The sequence below is a fragment of the Amblyraja radiata genome, chromosome 1 (genome assembly GCF_010909765.2).
Source record: "Amblyraja radiata isolate CabotCenter1 chromosome 1, sAmbRad1.1.pri, whole genome shotgun sequence".
NCBI lineage: Eukaryota > Metazoa > Chordata > Chondrichthyes > Rajiformes > Rajidae > Amblyraja > Amblyraja radiata.
In genome coordinates, this window is record NC_045956.1 from 74,876,615 (window position 1) to 74,894,988 (window position 18,374).

General features: G+C 45.8%; 1 protein-coding gene across 6 annotated transcripts in view; it reads left to right on the top strand.

Annotated features, from left to right (window-relative positions):
- Positions 1–18,374, top strand: part of ptpn13 (protein tyrosine phosphatase non-receptor type 13) — a 288,106-nt gene that overhangs the window by 258,116 nt on the left and 11,616 nt on the right. For all 6 annotated transcript variants that reach the window (XM_033024321.1, XM_033024313.1, XM_033024330.1 and 3 more), the window contains 3 exons: positions 6,310–6,395; positions 7,062–7,156; positions 8,482–8,630. In XM_033024321.1, coding sequence (XP_032880212.1) covers positions 6,310–6,395; positions 7,062–7,156; positions 8,482–8,630 — 330 coding nt within the window. The remainder of the gene's footprint in view (positions 1–6,309; positions 6,396–7,061; positions 7,157–8,481; positions 8,631–18,374) is intronic.

Genomic DNA, 18,374 nt, shown 5'->3' on the forward strand with positions numbered 1-18,374 from the left:
AGAACATCTATGTGAAAATAGTGTACAACTTGTAAGGTCTCTTCCAGGGGTATTTATAAGCCAACCCAGCACAGACTGGATTAACTGATGTATTTGTAGATCTTCAAACACATTCCACCTGGATGATCCAATTTGGTCTGCAGCCAGGGTCCCCTCCACGACAAAAGCCAGTCTTGGTGATTTGATTCAATTATAATGATATTAACATAACCACACCAGTTAAAGTAATGACTGCATGACACGGGTATTCTGCTGAATGGTGTCAGCTACAATTTTAATCAAGCTGTTCCAATTGAGTTTCTTCACTGTTATCTACTGAATAAAGTAAAACATTGCAGAAGCATTTTCTATTTGTGTAAATTGGGACACATCGAATCCAATCGATTGCTCCCCTGTCCATCTGCTCTAACCCATCAGCAAAGTAATCAATGGCATTAATGACAATGCCATCAAGCAGTCCTCACCAATAACTCCATCACTGGCACACGTCCACTTAGCGGCAGATTCATCACAGTCTTGGCCCAAGCATTGTTAACAGGACTGAATTCTAGAGGGGAAAGGAGAAAGTCCTTCCTGGTGAGCTACCATTTGACTGAATACAGTGTCAAAGAGTCATCTTTAGTTGGAATCATAACCTCCAAAATGTAATTGTGATCTCACCACTACATCGTAGTTGAGGGAACTCCTAACAAACCGTGCACCAGGCTGTTCAACTGCCTCATCAGTAACCTATTGTCCATCCTAAGGAGCGAAGATGATCATTGATGATTGGCGGTGTTAGAAACATAGAACATAGAAAAATAGGTGCAGGAGTAGATCATTCGGCCCTTCGAGCCAGCACGGCCATTCAATATGATCATGACATCATCTAAAATCAGTATCCCATTCCTGCTTTTTCCCCATATCCCTTGATTCCTTTAGCCCTAAGAGTTAAATCCCTCTTGAAAGCATCCAGTGCATTGGCCTACACTCCCTTTTGTGGCAGAGAATTCCACAACTCTCTGGGTGAAAAAGTTTTTCCTTGTCTCAGTCCTAAATGGCCTATCCCTTATTCTTAAACTGTGACCCCTGGTTCTGGACTCCCCCAACATCGGGAAAGTTTTTCCTGCATCTATCTTGTCCAATCCTTTAAGAATTTTATATGTTTCTATAAGATCTCCTCTCATCCTTCTAAATTCCAGTGAATGCAAGCCCTGTCAACCCATTCTTTCATAATTTGCCAGTCCCGCCATCCCGGGAATGTACTCGGTGAACCTACCAATCAATAGCAATATTGAACACTCCCTAAATAGCAATAATGTCCTTCCTCAAATTAGGAGACCAAAATTGCACACAATACTCCAGGTGCGGTATCACCAGAGCCTTGTACAACTGCAATAGGACCTCCTTGCTCCTAAACTCAAATCCTCTTGCAAAGAAGGCCAACATGCCATTAGCTTTCTTCACTGCCTGCTGTACCTGCACACTTATTTTCAGTGACTGATATACAAGCACACCCAGGTCTCGTTGCACATCCCCTTTTCCTAACCTGACACCATTCAGATAATAATCTGCCTTCCTGTTCTTGCACCAAAGTGGATAACCTCACATTTATCCTCATTATACTGTATCTGCCCACTTACCCAACCTATCCAAGTCATCCTGCGGCCTCATAGCATCCTCCTCGCAGCTCATACTGCCACCCAGCTTTGTGTCATCCGCAAACTTGTAGATGTCACATTTAATTCCCTCATCTAAATCATTAATATATATTGCAAACAACTGGGGTCTCAGCACCGAGCCTTGCAGCACCCCACTCCTCACTGCTGAGAGGCATTTGCTGTTCAGAAGCCGATACAGCCCATCCTTGTTTGCAACAGGATCTGGAAAACAATCGGGGTTATGGTGACAAATGGCAAGGAACATTTATTCTTCACAATTGTCAGATAATCACCCTCAATAATTCATAAGTTCATAGGTTATAGAAGCAAAGTTAGGCCATTCAGCCCACCGTCTACTCCGCCATACAATCATGGCTGATCTATCTTTCCCTCTCAATCCCATTCTCCTGCCTTCTCCCCATAACCCTTGACATCCATACTAATCAAGAGGAAGTGTATCCGCACCCCTTGACTTGTAATTGCATTACCATTGAATTCCTCATCAAAAACCATTCTTAGAGGGGACGAGGTGTCGGTGATAAATGGTGGGTCATCGTTAACATAACTGGAACAGCCGTATAAACACTGCGGCTACAGGAAAAATCAGAAACTGTGTTTAGTTTAGAGATACAGCATGGAAACAGGCCCTTCGACCCACCGAGTCCGCACCGACCAGCGATCCTCGCATATTAACACTATCCTACACACGCACTCGAGACAAATTACACAAATACCAAGCCAATGAATCTACATACTTGTACGTCTTTGGAGTTTGGGCAGAATCAGATTATCTCAGAGAAAACCCACGCGGTCATGGGGAGAACGTACAAACTCCGTTCAGACAAAACCCATAATCGGGATCAAATCCGCGCTGCAAGCACTGTAAGGCAGTAACTCTACCGCTGCGCCATTCTTGTGAAAGGTTTTGCCTTCTGACCCTGAAGATTCCTTCCACTATCTTTCAACCACAAGTGAAGAGGTGGTTGGAATGTTCACCAGTTTCTTGGATGTGCATTTCCAGCAACAGTTGAGCTGCCTTGGACATAGTTTAAAAAAAGATCTGTCACCAGGTCCCTCACATTCACTTACCCCTGCTCTGGCACACATTGGAAGGATTATACCATCTACCCAATGCATTGCTGCAACTCGCTAAGATTTCTTGAACAGTGTCTAAAAAAACTGCAGTCCTTGTCACGCAACAGGACAAGGGTAAAAGGAACAATAGAATCTCCCAAATTTCCATTGCAGTCATATACCATCCTAGCATGGAAATACACAGATTTTCTTCGACTTTGTTGGGTCAAATTGGTGGACGTCCTTATCTAATTAGATTGTGCACCTTCAGCTCACCGGTTGAAGCAATTCAAGAAGGTGGCACACCACCATCTTCAGAGAGCTAGTTAGGAATGATTAATAAATGATGATCCTGTAGCTAGACACAAAATCTGTGAATTAGTTTAGAGAAAAACTTAAGCATAAAAAGTGATACTTAAAATGCTGAACGTTTGAACTGACATCTCCGTTGTAGGGACAATTGTAAACAGCTTGGCTGGAAGTGTTGATATCTCAGTAGTATCAATCTTTGGTCCTACAGCTGCATTTTTATCTGGTCACATGTTCATTCAATCTACCTGGTGTACTTTTGTTGATAATATGTGGATTGAAATATTTATTTTTTTTGTTATGATATGCACCTCAGGCAAAAGTCAAGATGAATTATCCACTTGGTGCCCAGTTGACAGTTATTTCTAATGCTTCCGATTTCTCCATTTATGTGTTGGCTGTGGTAAAGCATGTAATATTGGCAAAAGATTGAATTTCTGTCACATCACTTTCCTGCCCTTTTCCCATATATGATTCATTCCACAATTATCTAATGCAAACTTACATATAGACATCATGTGAACGCTCACTAAGATTAACAGAACGTCCACACCCAACAGCCTTGTAGCTTGCTCTTCACATTCATTCAGCACCAAGCGGCTGAATCTTGCTCAGGCAAGTTCAACCTCTCTTATTTGCCACTGTAGCCAGAGACATTCTCTGACTTACTGAACCAAGGGCCAGACACATTTTGAATCTGCATCTTTGGTTTTATATCTACCATTGCTGCTATACCTAATGTGCATCCTCTTCTCCCCCTTCGTTCAAATGGGATCATTGATTGTAATTAAAAAGGTAAGTTTAATTCTGTTTTTCTTTACTTATAATTAAGCAAACTTTAAACTTAAATGTTTAAATTTTTTTTGGTCAAAAATTACAGATTTTTAGTGGTTTACATAAACTTCAACTAAGGTGATGGTTAGTTCCACTGTGGAGCCAGCAGAGGTTGCTGGTCAAACTACATGCAATCCACCCCAAGAGGGAGATAGTTGGAATATAGTTGGACTGCTGTCTTTGCACTCGAGGCAGAAAGTATTAGGAATGTGCAAGCACCATTCCAAAAACAAGGGCATGTGCTACATTTGAACTGAATGGAGTTGTCAAAAGATGTGTTCACCTGTGTTCAAGGAGATAAAAGAATGGTCATTATCATTGTGATTGAAGAGATAGCAGTGCTTTAGGTATGCAAGCGACTGTTTTTCAAGAGGAAATTTTGATTGTGTGACGGACGAGAGATTAGATAGCAACATCACATTCAGAAATTGGAGATGCAAAGGATGTATGAGTAGACAGATGGTGCACAGTTATTTTTTTAAATTTGCAAGTCACAATTTGGATGGGTTTTTTAAATTGGTATTCTCTGTGTTTCAATGCACTATGTGGTCAAGCTGCCTGTATGCCAGAGTCATGGTGGGCCGTGACTGCAGTTTCCTTTTGCTGTTTCAGCACAGTTGGTGTGTCTCGAATCATCAGGACCTCAGTGCTGGACTGCACCACTTAATCAGGCCTGGTACTTCACAGTGCTGTTGCATTATTAGCTGTGAGGTATTTTATTCAGCAAAGCTGTAGTGAATAAGATCTATTCAAGGAAGACCACACAATTTTTATTCCCCTTTAATCAACATCAGCATTACAAAAAGTTTTTTTTTACATCCATTTACCTTGATATTTGTGAGGTGTTCCACAATGAAATGTAGCTGCTGTATTTGTCAGCAATTTCATTTCAAATTCAATTCACTGTCTGTCATGTTCTTTGTAAGGAACCATAGCTTCTCTTCTTGCATAATGCAATCTATAAAAATATAATTATCCAAAATGTAGCTGAGAGGATGTGGGACAGTGAAGACGAGGAATGTCCTGCCCATGAAAAGACTCAGCAAACATGAGGAGTAAAATCCTCTGTAATCATGTAAGGTTTTGATGAGGACATTTATCTGTGTATAGTTTCATTTCCCATACCCAAAGAAGGATTTTTTTGCCTGGGAGTCAGTGCAATGTGAGTATACTTCATTGATTCCTGGCATGAGAGGGCCTTACTTAGATTGGTCCATACCTACTGAGTTTAGAAGAAATAGAGCTGACTTTATGGAGATTCTGAGAAGGATTAACAGGGTAGATGTTGGGAGATTGTTTTCTCTAATAAGAGAGAGTCACGGTCTGCTACAGATGTTCCAGTGTAAGGGGACAGTCATTTCAGACCCGTGAGGGGATTCTGTCCACACACTCGGTTGTAGACCCTTAATTATTGAGAATTCTCGATGCTTAGATCAATTGATTTTTGAACATTAATAGAATCGAGCAATGGGTATCAGACAGGAAAACACAATACAGAATTAAGCATGATCTTTTCAAGGAGTTATTTGCTTATTTCTACTATCCCCATCTCCCTGCAAAATTGTTAAACTTCATTGGACAGAAATGTTCCTCTGAGCCATAGAGAGCCATAGAATCTTACAGTTTGGAAATAGGCCATTCGGCCCAACTTGCCCACACCGACCATTATGTCCCATCTACACTAGTCCCACCTGCCTGTATTTGACCCATATCCCTCAAAACCTGTCCTATCCATGTATCTGTCTGATTGTTTCTTAAACGTTGCACGAGTCCCTGCCTCAACTATTTCCTCTGGCAGCTTGTTCTATACACCCACCACCCTTTGTGTGAAAAGATTACCCCTCAGATTCCTATGAAATTTTTCTGCCTTAACCTTTTTATGAGCCCTACAAAAACAACACTCCTTTCCTACTAGTGGCCACAAGATCCTACCCCTTCTCCCCTGACCCACTTCCAGCTCCACGCATTCTTGTCATCATGAAGGACTTCCTCGCCATATTAATGAGTTCATTCCCTACCAATTTAAATATTGGGCCCAATAGTTCAGCTACATCTGCTCAAGTGAGCCAGGAGAGCTGGCAAAGAATAATTATCGAAGGCAGACAAAAGTGCTGGAGAAACTCAGCGGGTGCAGCAGCATCTATGGAGCGAAGGAAATAGGCAAAGTTTCGGGCCGAAACCCTTCTTCAGAAATCCTTCGCTCCATAGATGCTGCTGCACCCGTTGAGTATCTCCAGCACTTTTGTCTACCTTTGATTTTCCAGCATCTGCAGTTTCTTCTTAAATACTTTGTCTACTCCACTGCGAAATCGCCCAAAAGAATAATTATCAATGTTTCCTGGTGTTGAAGAAACAGTGCAGTTTTCTTTGTGAATTACTTCTGTTTGATGGTGTATTCGTATTTAATTTTGTTGTTTCTGTTTAATAATATATATTTTTTTAAATATTGCAGCCAGTTAGGAAAATTTGCTACCACCATTCAACAACTGTAGAGAAACCAGTGCAGGAGCACTCCATTAAACATACAGCCTCAGAAAGGTAATATACCCCAAAGGATCCAAGCAATGACAAAGCACCATGGAATTAATAAAGAGCTATGTTGCCTGATTACCAGCATTCTGCACCAAATTACAAATGTGCTCAATATATTTAAACGTGATAGTCTGATCAGATATTTTTCCTCTGCCATGATAGTAAAATAAAATGTTGAACTTGAATTTGTGGCCCACTATGTTTATTTAAAATACAGTTACATATTTGAAGTATTTAAGAAGGAACTGCAGATGCTGGAAAATCGAAGGTAGACAAAAGTGCTGGAGAAACTCAGCGGGTGCAGCAGCATCGGGCCGAAACGTTGTCTATTTCCTTCGCTCCATAGATGCTGCTGCACCCGCTGAGTTTCTCCAGCACTTTTGTCCACCTACATATTTGAAGTAAATACACTTAACTGAAGAATATTGCTTATTCCTTTTCTCCAGGGATGCTGCCTGACCCGCTGAGTTACTCCAGCTTTTTGTGTCTATCTACGCTTATCAACCGTATTGTGAACATGCCACAGGAGTTAATATAATAGCAGATAATTATTTTTTGTTTTTGTGTTGCTAGAAGATAAAGTGTTTAGCAAATAATAATATAATCAATATAATCAATAAATATAATAATACCATGTGAAGTGACCATTGTGTGATCACTTGATTGATGTAGGGCACACAGGCCGGACAACACCGAGGAGGATGAAATTATCTGGGACAGTGAAGAACTCCCAATTGCCAGTCTTCAGCAGGACACTTCACTCAAAGGTAAAATATTATTATTTTTATTAACTAAATTATAATTGGGAATAAGGAACATGATGTTTGATCTTTTTTTCACATTTTCATCAATTGAATTTTAGTTGTTTAGTTTAGCGATACAGAGCAGCAACAGGCCCTTCGGCCCGCCGAGTCCGCGCCAATCATCGATCCTGGTGCATTAACACAAGCCTACACACACTAGGGACAATTTACACTTATAACAAGTATACAAACCCAAGCCAATCAACCTACAAACCTGTATGTCTTTGGAATGTGGGAGGAAACCGAAGATCTCGGATAAAACATATGCGGTCATGGGGAGAACATACAAACTCCATACAAACAGCACACGTAGTCAGGATCGAACCTGGGTCTCCGGCGCTGAAGGCAGCATCTCTACCGCTGCGATACCATGTTGCCCAATGATACTAAATTGTCAAACAACAAAATGGCCCAGGGTTTGAAGTCAGCTGGGAACCCACCAAACTAAGTTTCTACACATATTCACAACACGACTGTTTGATCAGTCTCCTTAATTTGGAAGCTGTGGAATTGCAGCAGCTTTGCACTGCAGTCCTACAGCAGAGAATAGTATAGAAAAGTGAAGGACTACCAGGAAACTTAAGAATACTGCATTCAACAAGTTTCCATGGGAACCTTAAGCTTTATGCCACTTATTAGTAAAATTCAGATCTGCCTAAAATGCTGACATTTCTACACTAAACACAGCACGCTGACTGTTCATCCTTTTTTTGCCCAGAAATACTTGCAACAGATGTTCAGAATAGGTTTAAAATATATAATAATTGGATTTTTCTATGACTATTAAGAGATTTTGAATATAAAATATTAATGTTATAATCAATAATAAAATACAAGTAATTAATTAATTAATAACAATTGCCAGTATTATATAATATGAAAATATTAAATGTTGAATATTAAAGACGCCCCTGAGAGGCAACATGTACATGAAGTGATCAAAGTTGCACATTGGGAAAGCTGCTTAGCAAGGATATATATCTACATGTTCCAGAATTCCTTTATGTTCCCCAACTGAATAAATAACGCTGAAATATATAGTTGGGAATAATTTTATACTCTGCATTGTGCAAAATAGGATGCAGGTTAGTGCATACATTGATAGATATAATTCCATTTGATCAAATGCAAATTTATTTTTTCATGAAACTAATTTGTGTTACTTAACAATTGCACTAGAAATTATAGTTTTTGGTGCACAATAGCAGTATCCCAATTAATCATGCTGTACTTTGTTCGCAGTTGTTGCATTACGTTATATTGGTCACATTTTTCTTCATCTATTGCAGAAGAATGGCCGGAAACAATAGAGAAACATGCTGTCCTTTCCATTGTAAATGTTCCCCCAGGAAGCCAGTATACAGGTTCTAAGCTGGAAGCGGTCATTAAAACATTACGTGGATTGCTGGAACAAAATATTCCAATACAAGAATTTGAGGTATGTTCCGAAATTAAGAGCGCCGTTTGTTCATGTGTTATTAACTATAGAAAATTTAGATATTTGTTGCATTCTGCAAGTATCTTCTGCAAGTGCGTGTAAAGAAAAAAAGATTACTGAAAAAAAAACTGTAGGGTCCCTTATAATTAGAAAGAAGAGAGAATACAAAGGGAAGGGCACAGAAATTAACTGAATACTTTGGAGAAACAAGGAGATGCAGATGCTGGTTTACAAAAAAATACACAAAGTGCTGGAGTAACTCAGCGCTTCAGGCAACACAGGCCAGCACTTTGTGTCTTTTTTTTTAACAGAATACATTGGTTCTGTTTCGTGGAAGAAGGTGTTCAAGAATTCAAGAGAGTTTATTGTCATGTGTCCCAGATAAGGACAATGAAATTCTTGCTTTGCTTCAGCACAACAGAATATAGAAGGCATGAATACAGAACAGATCAGTGTGTCCATATACCATTGTATAAATATATACACACATGAATAAATTCACACATGAATTCCTGGTGGCGGCGCGACTCGTTGCAGCGGCTCCTACAGCCTGTCTGTCTTTTTTTAATTTTTGTCTAGTTAAATGTAGTGTTTGTGTTTTTTTAAGCTTGGTTTTAAATGTGTATATGTGGGGGGCGGGGAGGGGGAAACCGTTTTAAATCTCTTCCCTGTTCGGGAGACCCGACCTTTTCCCTGTCGGGTCTCCGCTGTCGTTGGGGCCTAGCACCGTGGAGCGGCCTCCAACCTGAACGACCCGGGGGCTCGGGAGACTGCGGATCTGCGGACTACTCACCATCGTGGGGCTGGCCGGCCTCGGTGCGTGGGGAGCGGTGGTGACTCGCTGCTGCGACTCGACTCCTGGGGCTCGGAGGCTCCAGCAACGCAGCCGCAGGTCCGGTGGACTGGGACATCGGGAGCTCGCGGGTCCGGGGGAAGAGAGAGACCGCTTCCCGGAGCTCCCGCAACGCGACTTCTCCAGCTCGTGTCGCGGGGTTGGAACGACCCGGACCGGGACCGTACATCATCTGGCGCGGCTTCATGGCCGTGGGACTCACCGTCGCACGCTGGGGCTCCGACCTTGTACTTTCAGACCGGGAGCGGGGCCGTAAATCGCCCCGCGCGGCCTAAAATGGCCGTGGGACTTATCATCACCCGCCTGGAGCTTGGACATCGGGAGAGAAATTGAGAGCAGGGGAGAGAAAAGACTTTGCCTTCCAACACAGTGGGTTCACTGTGATGGATGTTTGTGTGAACTTAATTGTGTGTATGTCTGTAGGACATTGTTTTTGTTTGTATGGCTGTGGAAACAAAATTTCGTTTGAGTCTCACTGGGGCTCAAATGACAATAAATTTGTATTGTAAATAACACAGATGAAGTGCAAATAAACAGATAATGGGCTATTAATGTTCAGAGTTTTGTTTGAGTTGAGTTCAATAGCCTGATGGCTGTGGGGAAGTAGCTGTTTCTGAACCTGGACGTTGCAGTCTTCAGGCTCCTGTACCTTCTACCTGAAGGTAGCGGGGAGATTAGTGTGTGGCCAGGATGATGTGGGTCCTTGATGATGCTGCCAGCCTTTTTGAGGCAGTGACTGTGATGGATCCCCTCGATGGTAGGGAGGTTAGAGCCGATGATGGACTAGACAGTGTTTACTACTTTTTGTAGTCTTTCTCGCTCCTGGGCACGCAAGTTGCCGAACCAAGCCACGATGCAACCGGTCAACACGCTCTCTACTGTGCACATATTTTTCCAGAGATAGGAGGAAACAGAGAATGTAGTGAAAAGGATGAATCAATCAAAGGAAATTAATATTAGTAAACAAAAAATGATGAAAAATATAATGGGGTGATAGACAATAAATCTTCAGAGTTTGAAAATCTGTATCATACATTTCCAATGTATATCACCATGGAAACAGTAGATGCATTGGTTATCATCTTCCAGAGTTAAAGATAATGTATCAGCTTCTGTAGGTTGGTGACAAATGTAACCCCATTATTTAAAAAGGATGGAAAGAGAAAACGGAAGTATAAACTGGTTAAACCTTTAGTTGTAGGAAAAATACAAGCGTCTCTTATAGAAGATGGGATGACATAGCACTTACATGGGATTTGCTAAATCTTCATAGATTTATGGAAGGGAAATTGAGTATGAGAAACCCACTGGAGTTTAATGAGGATGTTACTGTTTACCTAGATAAGGAAAAACCATTAGATATGCTGCATATGGATTCTCAGAAAGTAGCAAGTTGTTAGCAGAAGACTTCCCAAAGGCCAATGCTTAGGCCCCAGCTATTCACAATATGGACAAATGCTCTGGGTGTGGGAACTAAACGCAATATTTCTAAGTTTGCCATTGACATTGGCATTGTCGGTTGTGGGGATGCAAAGATCATAAGTGCATGGGTGAATATATGACAGATGCAGTGCAGCATCGATAAAGGTGCCTTGCACAAAAGTCACTGAATGCAAATGTGCAGTAAGCATTTAAGGAGGTGAATGTTGTGTTCGTCTGCCGTTGCAAGATGCTGTGAGTACAGAAGCATGATGTTTAAGTACAAGTATATAGAGTCCAGGTGGGAGTATAGTATGCAGTTTGATCTTCTTACCTAAAAAAAAATACACATTCTGTGGAGGGAAGGTAGCAAGGATTCAGCAGACCAATTCCTGGGATAGCAGGATTATTATAAATGGAGAGATTCAAGTTTAGGAGGGGAGATATCATTGAAACATATAAAATTCTACAGGGCCTTACAAACTGATATCAGATGTTTCCCTGGCTAGTAAGGGGCTGGGACCCAAAACAGTAGTGTAGCAGATGGACAAGGACGGGAGGGACACAACTGAAAACTCGTCATTCCAGGCTACAGATGATAGAGGTGGAGTTAACAGAGGAGGGAGAGTTGCGCTGTTGATTGGGGAAAATATCACAAACATAGGTAGAGTGGATATGCTGGAGGATTCATCCAGTGAAGTTATATGGGTGGAACTTTGAAATAAGAATCTTTGTTGGGATTGTATTATAATCCCGTCCCAACCCCTTAAATGACAGTGTGAATTAGAGGAGCAAAAATGTAGGGAATCACAGATTGGTGTAAAAATAATAAGGTTGTAATAGTTGGAAGTTTCGACCTACATAATATTAACTGGTATTAGCATGGTGCAAAGTACATGGAGAGGTTTATATATAAGTGTATCCCAGAAGGTTTTCTCAAGCAATATGTGCATGACCCTATTGGAGGGGGGAAGGGGGGAGGAGACAGAGGGGAGGAGATGGAGGGGGGTAGGAGAGGGGGGGGGGGGGAGGAGCAGGAGGGGAAAGTACTAAAATGAGGCAACAAGAATTTTATGGCATTAGCCAGGAGCTTGCAAAGTTTCATTAGGAGAAGCTGTTTTCAGTAAAGGAAAGTCTGGCATGTGGAAGGCTTTTAAAAATGACTAGACGACCCGTGGACCCATTGGGTCCCCGTTGTGATGACCCGTAGACCCGTTTGGTCCCCATTGTGAGGCCAGTCAAGTACACACTGCGCACATGCGGATACGGGCAACCCTCCCCCAACTGTGCACCCGCGGATACCGGGCTTGGCAACCCTCCCTCAATTGCGCAGGCGTGGCTGACCGGCCAGGCAAGTGGGAGCAACTGCTGCGTTGGAACTCATCCCGTTCAGAGTATAAAGTTAATTAAAGTTTATAAGCAAATTACTTTGTAAAATATAACGAAACTTGATACTGCACGCCGCAGGCGAATGGTGAGTTATGGGCCTGTGCCACTTAGGCGATTTTTCAGGCAATTGCCGGCGATTGTCATGTTGCCGGCAGTCGCCTGAAAAACCGGCAACTGGAACGGCGACTGTCAGAGTGGAACAGACACACACATCGCTTCCTTCACCATCCCGTTATGCATGCGGGGGACAGGGCAAGCGGGGGGAGCGCTGTCCGAGTGAAATTCACACGTTGCAAAGTCAAGTTGATACAGACACACACCACGATGAACAGGAAGGTTGGCGCTGTAATTAAGACAGCTAAAGCACAGTGCACAGTAAGTCCTTTAAAAAAGGGGGGCGAAGCATGGAGAAGGAGTGGAGACAACATTTAAGAAGCCAGAGATACACGGCTGTGAAGCTCGGCGGACATTTAACATTACCGGTCAATTTTGGTTCTGAAAACTACTGCTTACATTTTCTTTCCCAACGAGTCAATGAAATTAACCGGTCAGAACCGGCTACAACCTACAAGAGCCTCCGACCTCCTGGCAACCCACTAGGACCTCCTGGCGACCCATCTATGGCACGAGAATTCTCGCTACTCTCCATGGCGGCTTCATTCAGGACGCCGCTAATTTTTAAAAATTTGCGGCGACCATAATGAGGCCACAACAAGTTCCCAGAATGCGGGAACTTCTCATGACCACGAAGGCGACTCCTCGCAACCACCCACGAACCTGTGGCGATCATGTCGCGACTGCATAGTCTCCTGCAGTCACCTAAAAAGTCACCTAAGTGGGACAAGCCCATAAGGCGCCCCTAAAATTGTTGCGATATCGTGTACCGTTTTTGCTGTATTTTGGGAACATATATACAAAATGAGACTTTTAGTTATATACTAGACCAAGTGCAGACCCATTGGGTCTGTTCCCCCAACGTGCGGTTGTGGGGGGGGGGAGGCGGCATGTAGCGTCACACACACTACCTATACCCCCCCCCCCCCCGCATTCACGCTAATTACCCCCCTTGATACTATATTAATATTATTAATTTGCTGCTTTTACCCCATAACCACCTATCTACTGACGCATATCCCCCAACTTGCAGTCACATCTAGAGAGGGGAGGGGGGGGGGGCGGGGGTAGAGAATGAGGGCAGATAGAGAAGGGGCAGAGACAGAGAGAGAGAGACAGAAACACAGAGAGAGGGGCAAGAGGGAGAGGGGGGTTGGAGAGGAGGAGAAGAGGAAGGGTGGGTGAGGGGGAAAGGTGGGGGAGGAGGGGAGGAGAGAGAGAGGGTGAAAGTTAGGGGGAGAGAGAGGGGGTGCTGAGAGGGTGGGGAGCAGGGAGGGGGAGGGAGGAGGGAGGGTGGAGGGAAGAGTGTAGGGGGTGTGGAGGGGAGGGAGGGAGGGTGGGGGAGGGGAGGAGGGGGAGAGAGACAGGGGGAGGAGAGAGGGGGGAGAGGGGGGAGGGGGTGGAGGGAAGAGGATAGGGGGTGTGGAGGGGAGGGGGTTTAGGGGGAGGGTGGAGATGAGGGGAGGAGGGGAGAGAGAGAGAGAGGGGGGAGAGAGGGGGGGGAGAGAGGGGGGTGAGGTGAGGGGAGGTGGGGAGCAGGGAGGGGGAGGGAGGGTGGAGGGAAGGGGGGTAGGGGTGTGTGGAGGGGAGGGGGGTTTAGGGGAGGGACGGTAGGGGACGGGATGGAGGGGAGGAGGGGGAGAAAAGAGGGGAGAGAGAGAGAGGGGGGGAGGAGAGAGGGGGGAGGAGAGAGGGGGGAGGAGAGAGGGGGGAGGAGAGAGGGGGGATAGGGGGTGTGCTGAGAGGGGGGTGAGGGGAGGGGGAGAGGTGGGGAGCAGGGAGGGTGGAGGGAAGGGGGTAGGGGTGTGTGGAGGGGAGGGGGGTTTAGGGGAGGGATGGTGGGGGAGGGGATGGAGGGGAGGAGGGGGAGGAAAAGAGGGGAGAGGAGAGGGGGGGAGAGGAGAGGGAGGGAGAGGGGGGGGGGAGAGGAGAGGGGGGGAGAGATGAGGGGGGGGAGAGATGAGGGGGGGAGAGAGGTGAGGAGAGGGGGGGAGAGGTGAGGAGAGGGGGGGAGAGGTGAGGAGAGGGGGGAGAGGAGAGAGGGGGGAGAGGAGGAGAAGAGGAAGGGTGGTGAGGGGGGAAAGGTGGGGGAGGAGAGAGAGAGGGTGAAAGTTAGGGGGAGAGAGAGGGGGTGCTGAGAGGGTGGGGAGCAGGGAGGGGGAGGGAGGAGGGAAGAGTGTAGGGGGTGTGGAGGGGAGGGGGTTTAGGGGAGTGAGGGTGGGGATGGAGGGGAGGAGGGGAGAGAGAGGGGGGAGGAGAGAGAGGGGGAGGAGAGAGGGGGAGAGGAAAGAGGGGAGAGAGAGGGTGTGCTGAGAGGGGAGAGGTGGGGAGCAGTGAGGGGGAGGGAGGGTGGAGGGAAGGGTGTAGGGGTGTGTGGAGGGGAGGGGGTTTAGGGGAGGAATGGTGGGGGAGGGGAGGGGGTGATAAAGAGGGGAGAAAGAGGGGGGGGAGAGGAGATGGGGTGAGAGGAGATGGGGGAGAGGAGAGGGGGGGGAGTGGAGGAGAGGGGAGGAGAGGGGGGGGGAGAGGAGGAGAGGGGAGGAGAGGGGGGGGGGGGAGAGGAGAGGAGAGGGGGGTGAGAGGAGAGGAGAGGGGGGGGGGAGAGGAGAGGAACCCAAACCCCCCAAACAAACATTTGCAGGCATTGCTTTTTTATTTCAAACTAACCATATTTTATTTTCAAACCACATTAAGGGTATCTACTCACAGGTGTGAAGAAATGTGTTCAGTGTCATTCAGAGCTCAGCGTGCCCTCCATGTTGCAGAGTGATTGAGGCACACCACTTGCAGAGACTGATTGAGGCACACCACTTGCAGAGACTGATTGAGGCACACCACTTCCTGGTTTTATAGTCCCTCCCCCTCCCTCCAGCAGGGGCAGCAGAGAGAATGGGGAATTGTGTAAAAACATTAATATATCTGTCATTTTTCATCGACGGGAAAAATCCTCGGCACACATGCGGCGGAGGGGGGCTCTGAGCAAGGTGGCCAAAAATGACGGCCGTAAGTAGCGGCGTTCTCTCGGAAATCGCAGCACAGAAGGCCAAAAGCGGTCAAGAACAGAGATTTAGTAATATAGACTAGACCAAATGCAGACCCATTGGGTCTGTTCCCCCAACGTGCGGTTGTGGGAGGGGGGAGGCGGCATGCAGAGTCACACACACTAACTATCCCCCCCCCCCGCACTCATGCTAATTACCCCCCTTGATATTATATTAATGTTATTAATTTGCTCCTTTTACCCCATAAACACCCTATCTACTGACGCATAGCCCCCAACTTGCAGTCACACCTCGAGGGGGGGGGGGGGTAGAGAGTGAGGGCAGAGAGAGAAGGGGCAGAGACAAAGAGAGAGACAGAGACACAGAGAGAGGGGCAAGAGGGAGAGGGGGGATGGAGAGGAGAAGAGGGAGGGTGGGTGAGGGGGGAAAGGAGGGGAGGAGAGAGAGGGTGAGAGTGAGGGGGAGAGAGAGGGGGTGCTGAGAGGGGGGTGAGGTGGGGAGCAGGGAGGGGGAGGGAGGGGGAGGGTGGAGGGAAGAGGGTAGGGGATGTGGAAGTGAGGGGGTTTAGGGGAGGGAGGGAGGGTGGGGGAGGGGCTGGAGGGGAGGAGGGGAGATAGAGAGGGAGAGGGGGGGAGGGGGAGAGAGAGGGAGAGAGAGGGTGTGCTGAGAGGGGAGAGGGAGAAGTGGGCAGCAGGGAGGGGGGAGGGTGGAGGGAAGGGGGTAGGGTGTGGAGGGGAGGGGGTTTAGCGGAGGAATGGTGGGGGAGGGGAGGGGGGGAGAAAAAGAGGGGAGAGAGAGAGGGGGGGAGGGGGGAGAGAGGAGAGGGGGAGAGGAGGGGGAGGAGAGGAGAGGAAAGGGGGGAGAGGAAATGGAGGGGTGGAAAGGGGGGGGAGGAGGGGGGGAGTGGGGGGAGAGGAGAGGCGGGGAGAGGAGAGGGGGAGAGGGGGGGGAGAGGAGAGGGGGGGAGAGGAAAGGGGGAGGGGAGAACCTAAAAAAACATTTTAGAACCAAAAAATACACATTCTGCAAGCATTGTAGAACCAAAAGAGACACTTTTTGCAAACATTTTAGAACCAATAGACACATTCTGCCCCGTTCCCCCAACGCAATATTTCACCACTCACCCATTCCCCCAACGCAACCCGTTTCCACCACTCACCCGTTCCCTCAACACAACCCGTTCACCCAACGCAATATTCCACCACTCGCCCATATCCCCCTACTGCGCAGGCTCGGCTCATTTCCCCTCATTCCCCAACCCTCTCTCACCTTCCTCTTCACCCTCCTCCTTCTCTCTCCTCTCTCCTCTCCCCTCTCTCCGCTCCCCCACTGCTCACCTCTCCCCTATCTCTTAAAGATAGCGGAGTCAGGGGATATGGGGAGAAGGCAGGAACGGGGTACTGATTGGGGATGATCAGCCATAATCACATTGAATGGTGGTGCTGGCTCGAAGGGCTGAATGGCCTACTCCTGCACCTATTGTCTATTGTCTATCGCACTCTCCAACTCAACACAATGTTTAAATAACATTTCTCCTCCCCCACTCCCTCCTTCTCCTTACAACAATGTAACAAATCTATCATTGCACTGGGTGGAACACTGTTGATGGGCAGTTTATGTAAATGCGATCCCATTGTGATGTCATAGCTGCAACTGCCACTACAGTGTTCAAGTCATTCTTTCTCAAACTGTATTTTGTAAAGTTAAAAATTATAATAACTTGTGAAATGTAACATAAATCTGATCGAAACTTGTTGAAAACGCATCACAGAACAATTGTGAGTAAGGTGGTGGAAAATTGTACCGTTTTGGCATAATTTCAGGATCTCACTCACTCACTCACAGGCAGACATCCAAACAAACAAGATGAGAGTTTTAGTAATGTATAGATAGAAAATAGATAGATAGATATTGGGGGAGTTTAGGGCTCGCATGTTCCCATCAGATGGCAATGCTTGCAGGATTAGGGAACCTTCATTGATGAGGGATAGTGAGGCTCGGGTCAGAAAAAAAATGAGGCATATATTTATTCAAATTAAGCATACCATTTGAGGAGTATATAAGGGATGCACAAGAGGGAAATCAGGAAGGCATAAAGAGGACAGGGGATAACTTTAACAGGCAAAGAAGAATTATATATGATTCTTCAAGTGAACAAAGAAAAAGGGTAACAAGGGAAAGAATATGTAGGAAGGAACTGCAGATGCTGGTGTCAGAATCTTTTCTTCCCATGGGTGAAAATGTCAAAGATGGTGGACATAGCTTTATGGTCAGAATGGGTGTTTAAAGGAAATGGGTGTTCAAACAAGAGGACATGACTTCAGAATTAAGGGACAGAAGTTTAGGGGTAACATGAGGGGGAACTTCTTTACTCAGAGAGTGGTAGCGGTGTGGAATGAGCTTCCAGTGGAAGTGGTGGCGGCAGGTTCGTTGGTATCATTTAAAAATAAATTGGATAGGCATATGGATGAGAGGGGAATGGAGGGTTATGGTATGAGTGCAGGCAGGTGGGACTAAGGGAAAAAAGTTGTTCGGCACGGACTTGTAGGGCCGAGATGGCCTGTTTCCGTGCTGTAATTGTTATATGGTTATATGTGTGGGGCAAGTTTTTTTACACAGAGTTTTACACAAGTTTTCTTCCACCAGCGGTGGTGATGGAAGAAATTACGATTGTGGCATTTACTCTTTGACACTGCATAGAATGAGGGAACTCAGAATATGGGGAAAGATATTTGGAACTCAGTAAAGTAGAAATTTCTTCACTGCCTCCCTCACAATGTGGAAGCAACCTAAGCCCAGACTGAAACCCACCTGGTCACAAGAGGAACATGGAAGTTCCACTTCAATGGCACTGGAGTTCAAATCCCTGGAATTGTGAGCACAGAAATACCACTGCGGTAGCGAGAAACCTACATTCACAGTTTGGTTTTGTTTTAATCACTTGTAAGTCAAGGTATAAGGCAGAGT